The sequence below is a fragment of the Vombatus ursinus genome, unplaced genomic scaffold, assembly GCF_900497805.2.
Source record: "Vombatus ursinus unplaced genomic scaffold, bare-nosed wombat genome assembly UNPS02014817.1, whole genome shotgun sequence".
Lineage (NCBI taxonomy): Eukaryota > Metazoa > Chordata > Mammalia > Diprotodontia > Vombatidae > Vombatus > Vombatus ursinus.
This window is the reverse complement of record NW_020954595.1, coordinates 3,605,287-3,624,892: the sequence shown is the minus strand read 5'-3', so window position 1 is coordinate 3,624,892 and position 19,606 is coordinate 3,605,287. Positions and strand designations below refer to the sequence as shown.

The following is a 19,606-nucleotide window of genomic DNA, read 5'->3' as shown; positions in this document are numbered from 1 at the left end:
GGGTTTTTTCCAATGCCTCTTGTTTTCCAATTTATGGCCAAAGTATTTAATCTTCAGCTTCAGATTTGACCTTCCAGTGAATAGTCTGATTTAATTTCTTTAGGTATTGACTGATTTGATCTACTTGCTGTCCGAGGGACTCTCAAAAGTTTTGTTCAGCACCACAATTCAAAAGCATCCATTCTGCCACATCCAGCTTTCCTTATAGTCCACCTCTTATAGCCATACATTGCTACTGGAAAAACCATGGCTTGGACTCTATGGACCTTTGTCTGCAAAGCAATGTCTCTGCTTTTTAGTCTGCTGTCCAGATTTGTCAGAGCTTTCCTTCCAAGTGCCAAGCATCTTTTCATTTCATCACTGTCTGCAGTGATCTTTGAGCCAAAATGTAAAATCTGACACTGCCTCCATTTCTTCTCCCTTTATTTGCCAGGAAGTGATGGGACAAGGTGCCAAGATGTTAGGGTGTTTTTTTTTTTTTCATTGTTAAGCTTCAAGCCAGCTTTTTACATTCTCCTTTTTCACCTTCATCAAGAGGCTTCTTAATTCTTCTTCATTTTCTGCCATCAGAGTGGCATATCTGCATATCTGAGATTGTTGATATTTCTCTCAGCAACTTTAATACCAGCTTTTGCTTCATCCAGGGTGGCATTTCACATGTTGTTCTCTGCATATAAGTTAAATAAATAAGGTGACAATAGATAGCCTTGCTGTACTTTGTTCCCAATCTTAATCCAATCAGTTATTCCATCTTTGGTTCTAACTGTTGCTTCTTGGCCAGTGTATTGGTTCCTCAGGAGACAAATAAGATGATCTGGCACTCCCATCTTTTTGAGGACTTGCCACATTTCACTGTGATCTACAGAGTCAAAGGCTTTAGTGTGTGCAACCAACCAGAATTAGATTTTTTTTTTCTGGAACTCCCTTACTTTCTCCATAATTCAGCAAATGTTGGCAATTTGGTCTCTACTTCCTCTGCCTTTTCAAAAACCAGCCTGAACTTCTGGTCATTCTCAGTTTATATATTCTGCAAGCCTAACTTGCAGAATCTGAAGCATAACTTTGCTATCATGTGAGATGAGTGCAGTTGTTAGGTAATTTGAATATTCTTTGGCATTGCCCTTCTTTAAGACTGAGACATAAACTGATCTTTTCCAATCTAATGGTCACTGTTGTGTTTTCTAAATTTGCTGGCACATTGAGTGCAGCACTTTAACAACATCATCTTATAATATTTTAAATAGCTCAGCTGGAATTCCATCACTGCCACTAACCTTATTGTTAGCAATGCTTTCACTTGGCTTCATTCTCCAGAATGTATGTCTCTAGATCAGTAATCAAACCATCGTAGTTCTTGGTGATGTTACTATCTTTCTTATACAGTTCTTCTGTATTTTCTTGCCACCTCTTCTCAATCTCTTCCACTTCTGTTAAGTCCATGCCTTTTTTGTCTTTTATCATGCCCATTTTTGCATGAAATATTCCCTTGATATCTCTATTTTTTTCCCTGAGACTTCTATTTTTTTGCACAGTTTAAGAAAGCTTTCTTATCTCTCCTTCCTAGTCTCTGGAATTCTGTATTCTCTTAAATATGTATATTTTCTCCTTTCCCTTTCCTTATTTCTTAAGCTATTTGTAAAGCCTTATCAGACACCATTTAGCTTTCTTGCTCTTCTTTTTCTTTGCCATATTTTTTTGTTGTTGTTGCCGCCTCCTGTACAGTATTGCAAATCTCTCAATCTACCAGAATGAATCCCTTAAATCTATTCGTGACCTTCATTTCATATCATAAGGGATGTTATTTAGCTCATACCTGTATGGTCTGATGATTTCCCCAACTTTCTTCAATTTAAGTCTGAATTTTGCAATAAGAAGCTTATGATCAGAGCCATGGTCAGCTCCAAGTCTTGTTTTAACCGACTGTCTGGGGCTTTTCCATTTTTGGCTTCAATGTATATACATAATCAGCCTGATTTTGGCATTGAATATCTGGGGATGCCCATGCACAGAGTCACCTTTTGGGCTTTTGAAAAAGAGTGTTTGCTATGACCAGGCAGCTATCTTGATAAAACCCTGCTTCCTTTTGTACTCCAAGGCCAAACTTTCCGGTTATTCTAACTCTCTTTTGTTTCCCTACTTTATCATTCAATCCCCTAAAATGAGATTATGGGCCAGTGCTGCCTTTCTCACTCTTTTATTGACTATAAGGGCTACTCCATTATTCTAAGGGATTTCTTACCCGCAGTAGCATACATAGTGATCGCCTGAATTAAATTCACCCTTTACTGTCCATTTAAGTTCACTGACACTCAAGATTATCAATGTTAAATCTTTCCCTCTCCTGTTTGACCACATCCAGCTTACCTTGGCTCATAGATCTTAATTTCAGGTTTCTGTGCAATATTGATCTTTGCATCATTGGACTTTCCTCTTGTTAGCCAACACATCCATAGCTGAGCTTTCATTCAGCTTTGATCCATCCACTTCATTCTTTCTAGAACTACTCGTAATTGTGCTCCGCTCTTCCCCAGTAATGTGTCAGACAGCTTCAGACTCGAGAGGCTCATCATCTGGTGTCATATATTTTACCATTTTGGTACTGTCCATAGGGTTTTCTTGGCAATGATACTGGAATGGTTTGCCATTTCCTCTTTCTGTCAGAATTCTCCACTATGACTTGTCCATCTTGGGCAGCCCTGAACAGTGCAGCTCATAGTTTCATGGAGCTACGCAAACCCCTCTGCCATGACAAGGCAGGGATCCAGGAAGAGGTGATACTCAGACCAGTATAGACTTCTTAAGATGTGATCTGAACTGGGGAGAGGGGATAGAAGAACTGATAATGTAGTACGAGAGAGAGAGAGTACTGGACTTGGAATCAAAGGCCCTGGCTTTGAATTCTAGCTGTGTTTAATAGAGGCAGCTAGGTATCTGAGTGGATAAAGCTCTGGGCCTAGAGTCAGGAAGACTTGGGTTAAAAGCTGACCTCAAACACTTCTTAGCTATCTTACCGTTGACAAATAATTCGTAACATACAAATGGATACACCCTCCACCCAGTCAATGAACAAGGAATGATGGCAGAGGGTAATTTGTACATAGAAATAATTTAACCTGCTGTGCACACAGTAGGCACTTAAATACTTTAAAAATACCTCTGTGACTTTGGACAAGTCATTTCAACTTTCGTGGCCTCAGCTCCTCTTCTGAAAAAAAATTAAGGGGGTTGGAAAATATGGTTTTTAGGGACCCTTCCTCTTATAGAGTTATATGAGATAATTCTCTTCTCCAATATTATGCTTCTATTAAGGAAGTCAATGGTCATGTTAAGCTTTTATTTTTATTTTTTGCCTGTTATATCACACTGACTGCTTTTGAGCACCGAGTTCACTAAACTTCCCAATGATTTGGCCATGTTTAGATAAAAGGGTGCTATCAAGCCACCCCCATCTTGAACTAGTTGCATTGATCTTTTTTAATCTAAGTAAAACTTTACATTTATTTTTCTCCTTCATTCTTTTTTCTATTCAGTGCGGCCCTAGGCCAGACTGACTCCTTCTGGATCCTTTGGCATAAGCCAAAGATTACATGGGGAGAAACAAGGGTCTTTGATGCCTCTAGTTTTCATTCTTCTCATCCCAGGAAATCTTTCTTTAAAGACCATTGAAAGTTAACATTTCTGACACGGTTAACATGCTGTGGACTGCTTTTTCATGTTCATGGCACTCTCTTTGCAGGATAATTATTTAAAATGTAAAAAGGAAATGCATAATCATATCACATAATTCCTTAAATTCTGTACACTCTTGAATTCTCTTATGTTTCAACAGAATAAGACCATTTATAACAATTACAAGATTATTTTTAAATGCTATTTCCATTATTATAGGTTGTTAAAATCACAAAAATACTAATGTCCCTAATCACCTTCACTGGTCCAGAGGATAGGTATGGAAAGAAGACCACCCACCCACCCACCCTAGGGTATCCAAAGAGTCCCAGATTTCTGAAATAGGCCTATGGTAGAAAAGACCTTGGCTCTGGAGACTGAAGATCTAATTTCCCATTGTGTCTCTGCTACTTGTTACCTGTGTTACCTTGGACAGGTCTCTTCCCATTGCTGGTCCTTAGTAACCACGTGGGACTTGATGTTGTCTAAGTTTACTTCCATATTTGAACTCGATGTGTAACAGAGCTAGAGATTTACAATCTTTTCTTAATTAAGTAGGAAATACACCATTAACACCAGTGGAACCAAAGGACACTTGATCTTATTTTTGTTTAGAAAGAAACCTGTTATTTTTGAGCTTGCTTTTCTTTTTCCATTTCCTTGATTAGTAGAAATGATGAATGGAGACTAGGGATCTCATCGTGATTGGTGAAAAATGTCATAATTATGATGTGGTCAACTGGTCAAAGCTTACACATTGGGCCTAATTAGCAGAAAAAAATGATGGAAAGTAGAGCCTTTCTAATTTTATTTACTCATTTTTGGGGGAAACATTTAATGGTTGCTTCAGTGTATGAAGCCTCCCACAACTCCCTTGTGTCAGTGAAGGTTGGAACCTGTCCTGCTACATATTGTCACAAGGTGCTGTTCACAGCACTCAGAGTTTAAGTGACTTGCTCAGAATCACTCATCTAGTATCCATGAGTAAAGAATGGGACATATTTCTTCCAGATTCTGATGGAAGCTCCATATCTGCTTCACCACACAGCCTTTGTTCTAACTAGCTCAAATAATTCCCATCAAAACATCTTGATTAAGTACCTCAAACATTTTTCTCAATATTCCATTTTTTCCTTATTTTCCACTGTGTGAACATTTCCAACACGGGTATGATCCCACCTAGTCTCCTGATGTCACTGAGAAGAATTATTTTCCACGCATTCTCGGCAGAAGATTCCCTAAAGATTTAGAGGATAGACTCTTCATTTCAATAGTTGTTTAATTTTTTTAATTTTAAAATACAGATTGATATCTTTTATCTTTACCCTTATATTTCACAATGGATCCATTCTCCCTAACCTTTTGAGAGAGCTATTCTTTAAAATAGAGGGTAAAAAGAGGAGGAAAATGAGTTTCAGCAAAACTACTCAATGTTATTTGGAATTACCAGAAGTCTTCCACACCCATATTTTCCCTAACCCTTGCAAGAAAGGAGAGGAAGTTATATAACAACAAAATAGCTTAAAATTATTGTTGTGAAATTATAATAACCAGGCTTGGTCCCAAAGAAGAGACACTAAAGGCACATTTGGCCTCTGAATATTTAAAGATTACATTGCAAAAATATTATCCTTCCCACTGTCTTTATTTCCATGACTAGCCCATTTCTTCTTCCAATGTTATGTGAATTTGATGATATTTTTATTCCATTTTCATATGATAATCACTCTATACCATGTATTATGGTGTATTTACACACACACAACACACACATGTGTGTATATATTGATAGACTAACTCAAAGTGACAAGCATCCAATGACTTGTAATAATGTACATTCTTCATCCACTAAGTTTTTTTCTCCTATATAGATAGCACACTATGAAACTCACAGAAGTCTTGTCATGTAGCATCAGACCCACTCAGCAAAATGGCAGCTGTAAGCAGGAGCAGTCACCACCTACATGGAATCCTTCCATTTAAACTCTGTGCTGGATATCTACCAATGCCTTTGGCAAAGCATATGTCTCCCCATTTTATGCTTTGATCCATAGCAATTCTTCTCTCACTTGGTGATACACACACATATGTGTGTATGTGTATAAAACTTACATATATGTGTGTATTTAAATTTCATGAAATACATTTTGCTTTGGTTGGCATTCTTTGAAATGTTTTATCCATCATAATGACAAGGCAGGAAAACCCTGGGCAAAAGTAATAGAGACATTGTCTTAATCCTCTTCATAATTCGTGCCACCATCTAGCTTTCCAAATACTTTCTCAATTTGACTCTCCAATAATGTTCTCTAAGAGTTTTAGCAAACCATGCCAGCAGTGCCATATTGGATGCTTAAGGCAATAGCTGGCTATCTTTTTTTTTCAACTGTTCTAATGTTGTCTTTGGCTTCTTTTGTATATGAATGTTCAATTTAGGTACTGCTTTGGGATGTGGGAGAAGATCCCAAGTGTTGAGCAGAGAACTCAAAACTGGGTCATCATGTATACTTCATGCTTTTGAATTGCCTTTTCTTATTGAGTGCTGGTGACAAAGATATTTTTCAGGGTTAGGAGTAAAACACAAAGCAAAGATTTAATATTTTAAGATGATAGATCATAAATTGGATGTCTCATTCCTTATACTGAGTCTGTCACTTCTCTGTCAGGAGATGCATAGCATTTTCCATCATTGGTCCTCTGGAATTGTGGTCAGTCATTACACTGATCAGAGTTCCTATGCCTTTCATCATTTTTCCTTTTTATCATGTTCGCGTTATTGTATAAATTGTTCCCTTTGCTTTGCTCGCCTCACTTTGCATCACTAAGATTCAATTTAAAAGAAAACAAATGATATGGCAGAGTAGATGTAGTGGGGAATTTAGAAGTTTGGGAATGCAATCCTGGGCAAGGCTCTTAACTTCCCTTTGCCATCAGTCAGTTTAAGACTGTGTTAAAAAGGAGATATCTGTCTTAGAAAAAGGATTTTCTGAAATGGTGGAGTAAAGGCAGAGACTCACCTGAATTCTCTCACAAAACCATTCAAATATCTATAAAATTACTCTAAACAAATTCTAGAGCAACAAAGCCCACAAAAAGACGGAGTGAAACAAATTCCCAGTGCAAGACAACTTGGAGGGTCAGCAGGAAATGTCTGTTGCACCAGAGTAAGAGAGGAGCGCAATTTAATGCAGGCCTGCCAGTGCACACTGGGCCCCAACAAGCTAGGAGCAGGCCTCTGGGCAAACTGAATCACTGGCAGCAATGGAGATTTCAAGACCTCTCAGCCCATAGACTCCAAAAACAATTTAGAAGGTCAGCAGGAAAGGGCTGTCACCCCTGGGTGAGAGTGAAGCACAGTCCAGCACAGGGTGCACCAGCACAGCCCCAGCCCTAGGAAACCAGGAGCAGGACTTCAGAGTGACAGAATCAGTAGCAGCAGCAGTAATGGCTGCTTCCCAAGTTCTCTACCCACAGTTGGTAAGGGGGTTGAACAACTGGTCAGAAGGATATTACAGGGGTCTTTTTGCTAGTACTAAGGCAAGACTCTGTTTATTTGTTCATACTTGTATCTGGGTCACACTCCTGGGTGGCAGTCCCAGGGTGAGGATGACCACTAGCACAGCAAAGCTTATAGCCATGGTGGAGGAGGGACCCTCCTCACAGTTCCAGGGCAGAAAAGAGTACTTGTAGCAGCTCACAGACCAGAGCACAGGCCAGGAGAGGAGTAAGCACCTCTCCTTAAATCATACCACCTTGGAAGAACTAAAAACTTACAGATCCCTAGAAGTATCTCTGAAAACGACTGCACAAAACCCCGAAGCTTGGAACAGTGTGCCCTCCACCCTGGAAGCAGATCCCTACTTTAATAAACAGATAAAAGTCAAATAATAGGCTGGGGAAGTAAGCAAAAGAAAAAAAAAACACTCTGACTATAGAAAGTTACTATGGTGACAAGGAAGATCAAAATACACACCCAGAAGAAGACAACAAAATCAAAGCTCCTACATCCAAAGCCTCAAAGAAAAATATGAATTGATTTCAGGCCATTCAAGGGCTCAAAGAGGATTTTGAAAATCAAGTAAGAGAGGTAGAGGAAAAATTAGGAAGAAAAGTGAGAATGATGCAAGAAAATCATGAAAAACAAGTCAACAGCTTGGAAAAGGAGACACACACACACACAAAAAAAAAAATTACTGAAGGAAATAACACCTTAAAAACAGACTAGAACAAATGGTGAAAGAGGTGCAAAAAGGAAATGAAGAGAAAAATGCCTTAAAAAGCAGAATTGGCCAAATGGAAAAGGAGATCCAAGACTCATTGAAGAAAATAATTGATAAAAATTTGAATGGAGCATGTTGAATGTGAAATGGAGCTAATGAGTTTATGAAAAATCAAGAAACAATAAAACAAAACCAAAGGAATGAAAAAAAAATGCAAAACAATATCAAATAACTAATAGGGGAAAAATAACTGACCTGGAAAAAAAATTCAGGAGACATAATTTAAAAATTATTGGACTATCTGAAAGCCATAATAAAAAAGAGCCTAGACATCATCTTTCAAGAAATTATCAAAGAAAACTGCCCAAATATTCTAGAACTAGAGGGTAAAATAGAAATTGAAATAATACAATGATCACCTCCTGAAAGAGATTCCAAAATCAAAACTGCCAGGAATCTTATAGCCAAATTCAAGAGACCCCAGATCAAATAGAAAATATTGGAAGCAGTCAAAAAGAAACAGTTCAAGTATGGTGGAGCCTCAGACAGGATAACAAGATTTAGCAGCTTCTACATGAAAAGATCAGAGGGCTTGGAATATGATATTCCGGAGGGCAAAGGAGATAGGACTACAACCAAGAATCACCTACCCAGCAAAACTGAGTATAATCCTTCAGGGGAAATAGACGTCCAATGAAATAGAATTTTCAAGCATTCTTAATGAAAAGACTAGAGTTGAATAGAAAATTTGACTTTCAGATACGAGACTCAAGAGAAGCATAAAAAGGTAAACAGGAAAGGGAAATCATAAGGGACTTAAAAAAGGTTAAACTGTTTACATTCCTACATGGGAAGATGATATTTGTAACTCATAAATACTTTCTCATTATTAGGGTAGTTATGAGTATATATAGACAGAGGGTACAAGTGTGAGTTGAATATGAAGGGATGATCTCTTAAAAAAATAAAATTAAGGGGTGAGAGAGAGGAATGTACTGGGAGAAAGAGAAAGGAAGAGGTGGAATGGGGTAAATTATCTCCCATAAAAGAGGTAAGAAAAAGCTTTTACAGTGAAGGGGAAGAGGTGAGAGGTGAGTGCGACTGAGAGAACTTTATTGTCATCCAAATTGGCTCAAAAAGGGAATAACACACATTCAATTGGGTATAGAAATCTATCTTATCCTACAGGAAAGTAGGGGGGGATAACAGAAGGAGGGAGGTGATAGAAAGGAGGGCAGATTAGAGGAGGCGATAGTTAGAAGCAAAACACTTTTGAAGAGGGACAGGGTGAAAGGAGAGAGAATAGAATAAACGGGGAAATAAGACGGAGGGAAATACAGTTAGCAATAGAAACTGAAAAAAAAATTAAACATTTCTCTGATAAAGTCCTCATTTCTCAAAGATATAGAGAACTGAGTCAAATATATAAAAATAAGAGCCATTCTCCAATTGATAAATGATTGAAAGGTATAATGAGTTTTCAGGTGAAATAATCAAAGCTATCTACCGACATATGCAAAAATACTCTAACACACTATGGATTGGAGAAATGCAAATTATAACAATTCTGAGGTACTACCTATTAGATTGGCCAATAGGAGGACAGAAAAGTTAAATGACAAATGTTAGAGGGGATGTGGGAAAAAAGGAGACATTAATGCACTGTTGGTGGAGTTAATGTATTAACGCAGTGTTGGTGCACTGATTCAACCATTATGTAGAACAATTTGGAACTATTCCCAAAAGTCTATAAAACTGTGCATACCCTTTGACCCAGTAATACCACTACTAGGTCTCTATCACAAAAGAGATTTTAAAAAAGGAAAAAAAAAAGACTTATATGCACAAAAATATTTATAGCAGCTCATTTCTGGAGACAAAGAATTAAAAGTTGAGGGGATGCCCACCAATTGGGGTTTGGTTGAACAAGTTATGATATGTGATAAAGATGGAATACTATTTTGCTATAAAAAATGATGAGCAGAATGCTCTCAGAAAAACCTGGACAGACTTGCATAAGCTGATGCAAAGTGAAATGTAATATGTGCAAAGTAACAACATCATTGTAAGATTATCAGCTGTGAATAACTTAGCTATTTTAAGCAATACAATGATCCAAGACAACTCTGAAGGACTTAAGATGAAAAATGCTCTCCATACCCAGAGAAAGAACTGTTGGTGTCTGAACACAGATTGAAGCATACTTTTTTTTTTACTTTATTTTTCTTAAGTTTTTTTTTTGTCTGTTTTCTTTCACAACATGACTATTATGGCTATGTTTTGCATGACTACATATATATAATCTATATCAAACTGCTTGTTCAATGAGGGGTGGAGAGGAAGGGAGGAAGGGAGAGAAACCTTAAAATTGCTTTTACACGTAACTGGAGAAAAAAATAAAAATAAATAAATATTAAAAGAGAGAAAGTGATGGAGAAAATATCAATAACAATGATTAAACTTAAAAAGAAAAAGACAAAAAGGATTTTCCACTCCAGAAGGCCTCTATACCATTGAAATAAAAAGTCTGGACTAATCATGACAAAGAAGATGGCAGTGATAAGAAAGATGAGAATCATTCACATCTACTTCCTACTAGATATTTGCAAAACTTTCCCCCAAACTCTCTATGGAAGTAGGTATCACAAAGAGACTCATTTGGTTTGCCCCAGATCTATAGTTTCATTTGTAACAGGAAGTCTAGTAAAGAATTTGCCTGGACCAATGAAGATAGATAACTTCTCTGAAGTTTATAGTTCTTGAAAATTGCCTGGGGCCCTGATACTTCAAATAAATTGGCCAAGGTCTTAAAATCAATGTGTCAGAGGCATGATTTGAACTAACTCTTCTGGACTCCAAGGTTGACCCTCTGTAGACTGTGCCACCTGATGATAACCTGAGTCTCAGAGAACTTAAGTGACTTACCCTCATCACCCAGGTAGTGATGGTCAGAACCAGGCTTCCAACTCAGTTCAGACTGAAAACCCAGTTATCTTTTCTGCCTCCTAGTGCTTCTCATCTTAACAATGGAGTATCTCATTTGAAATTATGATAGGGAATATGATTTAACTGAATTAATTTGTAAATATATGGGTAAATTAGCAGTTATAAGTGCTTTACACACAGTAGGTGTTCACAAACATGGATTGGCATGGAGAGTTAGCAAATACCATTCATGTATAGAGAAGCATATATAATTCAGGACAATGCCTAACATGGAGCTGGTTTGTGTCTGTCATGAAAAAATAAATTGCTTATTCAAGATCTGACACTGTCATTTTCCTTACACAATAGTCATGAAACTGCAGAGTGACCTCTCCCTCACTCTATAAATATATCATGTATAATCTATACATGATTATGTATATGTGCACGTTATATAAGAACAAGGCTAGTTATAATTGTAGAAACTAATACTTGGATAGTGAAGTGAAACTCTTATCATATTTTAGTAGATGATAACGCCCATGTAACACCCAATGGAATAGCAGTTTACAGAGTTGCTTGACAAAGCTCTTGATGAATATGAAAACAAAGGCTTATGTGGTTTCGGGGAAGACTCACAGGGTGGTAAATATTGGACGGCCCCATGTCCATTTGGTGCTGATGTCGGTCATGTCATCTCTTTCGGATCCTTATGTTATTTTTTTCCCATGTCCATAGCCCAAAGATTGAAACAAACCCTGGAACCCTGCGACACAGAATATCCAGCTTTCGTCTCAGAGCGAACCATCAAGGAGACAACAGGCAACATTGTATGCGAAGACTGCTCCAAGTAAGCCCTCCTTTCCACATTGGAGGGAATTAGTGGCATGCATGCCAGGCTTTAGATGGGGTTGGCAGCTCTGTCCACTGTTCAATTTTGGGAGTTATATGAACTAGACCTGGGGGGGAAGCCTTTTGTCACAGTGATCACTTCAAATTTTGATGACATTAAAAAAAATACTGTTCTACTCTGGGATGTATAAAGACATTATTCAAACGGCTTGAGGGTTTTTGGGGGGAGAAGCAGGGTTGATTGGGTGAGTGAAGAATTTTCCAATAACATGGGTATTTCGAGCTTTTTCAGCTGTCAGTCAGAGTCAGGATTTGGACCAGTTTTATCCTGAAGTCCACGATTTTTTTAAAATGGTTCCTTTGTAATATTCTATATTTTATTTTATGGATTTAAAAACAGTATTCTGAGAAGGGGTCCATAGGCATCACCAAATTGCTTCCAAAAAGATGCATGATGGAAAAAGGCCAAGAAGCCCTCATTTAGAAGGGAGCAATTTATGGTAAGGGGCAGATGTGGCCATTAACCAAAAGCAAAATTTGAGTCAGATATGTGTTCTTCAAGGATATGGATCCATTTTCCTTTTATGCTTTTATTCCCAGGGCCCAGCAGAGCTCCTATTGCCTTGTGACTCAGGAACGGGTTTGGGGAGGGGATGGGTGCGAAGGGACAGAACTTGTGATTTCTTTACTGTAGGAGACTACCAGTATGGCAGACCCCTCACTGATGCAGACCCTCAGCTTGTCTGTAACTGATCATCTTCAAAGGCAGCCTGCAGCACCGAAAGGAGACCTGATCTGCCCATGTTCACATGGCTAGTAAGAATTAGAGGCAGAGCCTGATCTGCGCTCTTCCTGGCTCCAATTCTGACTCTCTGGCCATTGTGCACTCGGCCTCTCATCTCTCACAGAATAGCTCCTTGATGAAGGCTTGTTCAATTTAGTTATGACTGCAATGGAGAGAAAACTGAGTTTGGAGTCAGTGGTCCTGGGTTCAGATCCCGGACCTACACAATTGTGTGACATCGGTTAATTTACTGAATCACTCTGGACTTTAGTTTGTTTATCTGTAAAATGTGGAGGTTGGACAAGTGTTTGCAAGGCTCTGGATGCCACTAGTGAATGACACAAAGCATAGAGCACTGAACTTGGAGTCAGGAAGACCTGAGTTTAAATCTTGCCTCAAAACATACTAGCTGTGTGACTCTGGTCAAGTCACAAGCTCTCTGAGCCTCAGTTTCCTCATCTGTATGGGATAATAATAGTATCCATCTCTCAAAGACATCATGACGATCACAAGAGCTAATAACTATACATAATATAACAACATGGTATATAACATCATTTATATTATAAATAATACATTATGTTACATCCATATAATAAATGCCAACAATGATGATGATACTTTTATAAAATATATATAATATAAAATAAAATAAATTGTAATAAATTTATAAAGTAATTTAAGGTTTGAAAAGTGCTTTTATCTAAATAATTTTAAAGCTGACTTTTCTGAATTGAATTTAATCCCAGTCTAATTGAATATAAGGAAAGCTTTTACCATCTTATCATGCAAGTATAATATGTATTTGAAAAGCTTATGTAACCTCTTAAAAACATCCTTTACAAATGGAACTCAACTTAGCAGCAAGCTGAGATGATTTCTATCACCTTGGTTCTACAGAATACAAACTAGAGAAAGATGGAAAGAAAGAGTCAGCTGTCATGGGCTCCTTAGGTGCGTTTGTGCCTTGTTATTCCTGGATGCTGTGGCACTGTGGGTTTCTGAGGTAGAATTCTCCTCCCACTTCACTAATAATTGAAAATCTGAGCCCATTGCTAAATGACCCTTTCATCCTAGGCCAATTGGCAATTCTGATTTCTAACTCAATTTGATCCGACAAACATGCTATTAGTTAGCTAAAATCCAACTTTTGCACATTTATTAAGTGTCTATGCAATAAAGAAGGTCTTTCACAGAATCCCAGTGACCAAGGGTTTTCTTGCGGAGGATGAGGTCCTTCAGATGTCCCTGTTGGTGGATAACATTATGCTGATGGTACCCATCCTAATGTGTCCAGCAACGATAGTCTCCTCCAAGGGATCAGTAATCACTCAAAGGAGTCCTGCCTGACCATTCACATAGGAAAAGACAAGTGGATGATTAATGCCCAAGTTCCAAAATGCATATGATGAGCACCTTATAGATCTCATCCAAAAGTATGAATATGTGAATTATTCATTACAGATGGACATTGGATTGGATCTAGAATTAAAAGGGAGGAGAGTGGGCTGGATTACTTTCAGGATATGGCAAAGCATTTTTACTGACCCAAAGCTTCCTATGAACGCAAACGCTGACTTTTTGATAACTAATATTTTTTGGAGTTCCTTTATTTTAATGACAAGTGGAACATCACTTCCCCCCAAGGAATTAAAGATGAGTTTCATAAAGAGGGCATGGAAAAGCTTGAGCAGAATGTTCTGCAAAGGCAATGCGGAGCTATGAAGAACAACTGGAGGAAAGAAATTGGATGAAATGAGGAAGGTCTTTAGTGGTGGACCTCCTGTGGTGAATTTTGGAGAGAATATGGATATGAGTCTCATGGAATGGGCAAGTATTGATAAGTAGCAATCTTTATTGGTGAAGGAAGATCCTAAAGGGATATGATCACAGACCCTTTAGAGTATTTGAGTTCCTAAGGGATTTCTTTGTACTAGGTACTGTGCTAGCTGTTGTAGATAGAAGAACAAAAATGAAAAAAACCTGGCCCTGCCCTCAAGCAGCTTACAGTCTACTGTAATTTTCCAGTTTGCATGATCTCCTTGAGTGAATAGATCTTATAGCAAGTGAAAAATACAAATGATAGCAAAAGTAGGCATTTTAACTCCTGTTTCTAGAAATGCATTTGGTTCAAAAAATTAACATCACAAGGAGAAGGTGGAGGCCAGGAGAGCAGGTCTATGCTGTGTCTTAGGCACACATTTGTTTTAGGCCCCTGGGCAATGTTGGGCTAGACAGCCATAATTCATGTGAAAAAGATCCAAGGAGGTTAGTGAACTACAAACTCCAAATTAGTGAATTGTGTGACATTGCAGTATTTATTCAACTCAATTCAACAAGCATTTAAGTGCTTTCTACAGAAGAAGAAAAAAACAACCCTAATACTATCTTGGTCCAATGATGTCTACCTTGTATTTTATTGACAGGTAGTGTCCAGAACTAGGGAGTAATAGTGCTCCACTCTGCTCAGATCACCCCTGAAATATTGTGTTCCAGTCTGGGAGCCACATTTTGGGAAAGACAAGGATAAGCTAGAGTTCATTTGAAGGAAGAAAATTGGGATGATAACTAGCATTTAGCATTTAGCATTTCGATGGTGAGGGTAAGAGCAGTCATGACATACAAAGACGAATTGAAGGAAATGGAAATGTTTAGCCTGGGGAGCCATGGGAGGAAGCATGATAGAAGAGGGCTCAGATTTGTAGTCTAATCCCTGAGGGAAGAATATTGAGCATTGGGTAGATCTTACAGAGAAGCAGACCAGTTCAACATAGACAAACAAATTAAGAATTAGAACTATCTCAATGTGTAAGGCTGATTTGAGAGGGAGCGAGTCTCCTCAAATCACTAAAAGTTTGCAAGCAATGACTGTATGACCACTTGTCAAGGATATTGTGTAAAGATTTCTTGTTCAGATATAGCCTGGACCAGATGACTTCAGACGCTCCTTCTGTCTCTGAAATTCTGAGATTCTGGGATCCTCACCCTGCCTTCTGGTAGATGACTTACCATTTTCAGCTTAGAAAATAGGAGTAATAGCATCTAACTGTTTCCAAGTCAAGTTGCAACCATATAGTTTTACATAATTTAAGAGCTTTTCTATGTTGGAATAATACACTACGTAAGTATAAAAATAATATTATTTTATTATGGTCGTCTTTCCTTTTCAATTACCCCAAATCAGAACCAATATTGTTTTACAGCTATGACTGAAAAGTCTGATGGAGACCAGAAAGCCAAACCTAGGCATGTTGTTGACATCTTATTGGTCCAGGAAGATTTCTCCCTTTCTCTGGAAATAATGAGATTTAATGGGACACTATCTCAGAGACAATTGCAGATTTCCACCAGCTTTTTTAGGTAACTTCAGGTCAGAGGCAAGAGTATTCAAAAATAACATAAGCCTGCAGTGACTTGGAAACTGAGTTTGGTGAAAATTATAGTATTTCAGAAATTATGCACTAAGATCTTTTTCATAGAAAAAACATCCAGAGTCCCACAATGGAACAAAAAAAGAGTTCTCTGTACATTGCAAACTGGTCTCAAGGCACCCATTATTTTTTCTCCACAAGCAATGGCAAAACCGAGATGCAAAAAGCTCCAAGAACTGTTGAAGGATTCCCATGGGAACATACTTCATGCTACAATTTACTCTTGGACTGTCATTAGCATATGCCCATCACTTATAAGATCTGAAACTACTCTAATGTCTAAATATTTTGCTCCAGTCCAGGAAACCATTGAAGGTAGTCTTATACTGGACAGCAAAGACCTCTTTGGTTGCCAAAGTCCTTTGAAGTTCCACTACTCCTGTCTCTGCCTTCAAAGTCTTCCTTTCATTATCTTTGGCTCCTTGGAGATGGAAACTTTATTGCATGGGTGACTCAATGGCTCTCAGTGGAAACTTGCAAATCCCTCTGCTTAAAGAGTACATAGCTTTCTGTCTGTAGCCTAGGCACATATGCTATACTGTATAGGGATAATTTGCAATGTTTAAAAATGATTTTTGAAAATATAGGGTTTATTAAGAATGCGGGAGCCTAAAAGAAAATAAGAATTAACATAAGAATGTCATTAGGGTTGGCGGTTTGGCTAGCCCAACCAATAATTTTTGTCATTCAATATCCCAATGATTATTAAATTAATCTGTTATTCAAACAGCAATCGAAAACAACTCAACCCATATTTTCTGGGCATTTGTGACTGTCAACAAGTTAACAAAATTGGATATCTTCAAAAATGAAATGTTTTAATATTTTCCAGTAAGTTTATCCCCATCTCCATTTCCCTCCCTTGCTTTAAGGGGAGGCCATAAAGGTTCCTTGGGAAGCTGAAACTATCGCAGTCCTAGAGAGAGCCATTCCAAACATGATTAATCAAATTTAGATACATGTACTCTTTTCAATGGCGGTTCTGGATTAGCTTTTCCAGTTCCTGTCAAATGTCACAAACCAGCAAGGTCATCACTCAGATGGCAAATGCATATTGGGGTGGTAGTATTATCCATAACTTCTCATTATACTTGGATGCTTGGATTGGATATGTGATCTCATCGATATGGGGGCTCCCTCCAACGAAGCAGATCACAGCCCATCTCCGCCCTTGCATACTGTGTGGCCCTTTCCATGTCTTCCCATACATTTTCCTCACAATTTTCACCCAATATGCTTTACTTACATTCTATATCCATTGCGTGGGTATCAACAGAACATACAGGCCCCTCCTAGGTTATCCCTGTCAACACCACATGCTCAGCTTTTTGTTAAGATGATAATTCTAATACTCTTCCAAGACTATGGTTGTAACAGTTCCCTTTGAAGAACCCTTTGCTCTTCTTTCAATAGCTCAGTCCATCAAGCATGTATTAACTCTCTTCCTTTACAAGGCACTGTTCTAGGTGCTGGAGATACAACATCAAAACACAAATTTTCTAACCCTGAGGCTACATTGAGACTCATTGTTATGAATTTCATCTGTAAGGGAATCTCTATTTACATGCCAGAATGTACATGCTGTTCTTCTCCATAGATTGTAAGCTGTTTGAGGATAGAAACTGTGTGTGTGTGTGTGTGTACATGTGTGCACATGTGTGTCCGTGTCTGCGTGTACTCAGTTATTTTATAGTGCTTAGCCACAGTAGGGGTTTATTAAATACTTGTTGATTAAATAATAGAATAATTTAGTGTAACTGGTCTACAAATCAGTATATTGAGGGATGCAGTGTTTCTAGGGAATGTTGCAATTTCCTTCTTAGCTGTCTCATCAGATCAACTGCACTTCTAGAGTCTCTTAGGGTTGTGCTTTGTGTGACATGTGATCCAAAGACTACAAGTTCAAATATGGTTTGGGGAAATTTGTTTTAAAATGGCTGGCCCTTAGCACACGTCTAGCTATGACTTGATGAGTGATGGGCCCCCTGAGACCAAGTTGACCAACTACCCTCTATACATTCTTCTATAGCTCTGAGCCAAGAGGTGAAACTACTATTCATTCATTTGTTTAGGCATGGCATTTGGGTGGATGTTTAGCCTTGAGAAGAAAGACATAGATGGGAGTAGATATGACAAGTTTGACACCTATATTCAGGTATTGAAAGGGCTATGACATGGAGGAGGGATTAAACTTTTGCGTGAAACTGGAGGTCAGAACTTGGAACAAAGGGTAGGAAGTTGCAAAGAGGCAAAATTAGACTTGGTGTTGGGAAAATATTCCTAATAGAGTTATCCCAAAGTGGAAAGGGCTGCTTCAAGAGGCAGTGAGTTTCTCCTCTTTGGAGGTCTTGAAGACAAGCCACATATGAGATTCCAGATGTGGACCACTGAGGATCCTTCCAAGTCAGGAATACCATGATTCTATGAGTCTTAGCCTCATGATACCAAACTCTGACAAGAGCCCAATGGTGAGACATTACTTAGGATATCTCTGTGAAAAGGTAGCAATTAGTGGAACCTCATTTGTAGGCCTATTTGAGTAAGTGATTCAGTGTGAATTTGTGATTTGGCTCTAGGAATATGCTCATACATCTGTGAATCTCTACAGACTTGGCTTAGCACATTCAGGTTTTGCCAGAAGGACTATATTAACATTGGGTACGATTTAATTTCCAGGTGGCAAAATATAACAAATTTTAGATCACTTAATTTAAAAACATAAAAAGATTTGCTGAAATTATTTTGTGTTTCCTATTCTGGAAAGTGTTGCCAAAACACTATGCTGATCTCACTTAGGCTGGGGAAGTCAATACCCCATTCAGTTTCCTATGAAATAATCATTTGCTCATTTTATGTATTGCTTGTTTGCTTGTGAACAAATCAACTTACCACATGAAAGGCAGACAAAATGCTTGCTTGGTTAGATGATGCCTAAGTTTCTTGGTTTTTCCCATGGGTTTTCCTTGGCATAGATTAATCCCAGTAGTTTGGCATGTGGGGCAGTAAAGTGCATAGCTGTGGATCACCCAAAGCGGAGTGGTTTCTATTGCTGTGTACTTTACAATAGAGATACTTGGGTGGAGGTCAGGAGAAATCTATATCTGGTCCCTGATCATCCTTCAGGTCCTCTGCTGTCATTTGTATGACCTGACTTTATGCCACACCACCACCAATTTTAAACAAAACTGGGCAAGTGGCTTATACTCCCAGGTGTTAGTAGCCTCAGCTTTACATTAAGGAGGTGGAATTTGTCCCCTAAAGCCCCTTCTAGCTCAAAATTGATGATCCTAAGACTTCTTATAGCTGGAAACATTCTTCATAATAATTTTTCAGGAGATTTTAATGATGAAGTATTCATGTGAAATTATGTTGCTACCATGGGTATACCTTTTCTTAACTCTACAACAAGAATTATTAAATAGGGGTCCATGAACTTTATAGATGGATATAGACATAGATATGAATAGAGATAGAAATAGATTGAAATACACATAGGGATAGACAGACAAAGGTACATATATATATGTGTGTGTGTGTGTATTCATATATAATATATGTGTATATACATACATAATATATATGTATATATAGAGAGAGAGAGAGAGAAATAGTAGCAGAGATAGATGAAGTTACTATATTTCAATATAATTGGTTTCCTTTGGATATTCCTAAGTATTTTATTTTATGCATTTAAAAATAAGATTCTCAGAAGGTGTTCATAGATG

At 38.1% G+C, this 19,606-nt stretch overlaps 1 protein-coding gene across 1 annotated transcript in view; it reads left to right on the top strand.

Annotated features, from left to right (window-relative positions):
- The window catches only part of CACNA2D3 (calcium voltage-gated channel auxiliary subunit alpha2delta 3), a 1,008,438-nt gene that overhangs the window by 959,939 nt on the left and 28,893 nt on the right, over positions 1–19,606 (top strand). Inside the window, exon 35 of the mRNA XM_027835883.1 lies at positions 11,553–11,664. Within this exon, the coding sequence (XP_027691684.1) occupies positions 11,553–11,664 (112 nt within the window). The remainder of the gene's footprint in view (positions 1–11,552; positions 11,665–19,606) is intronic.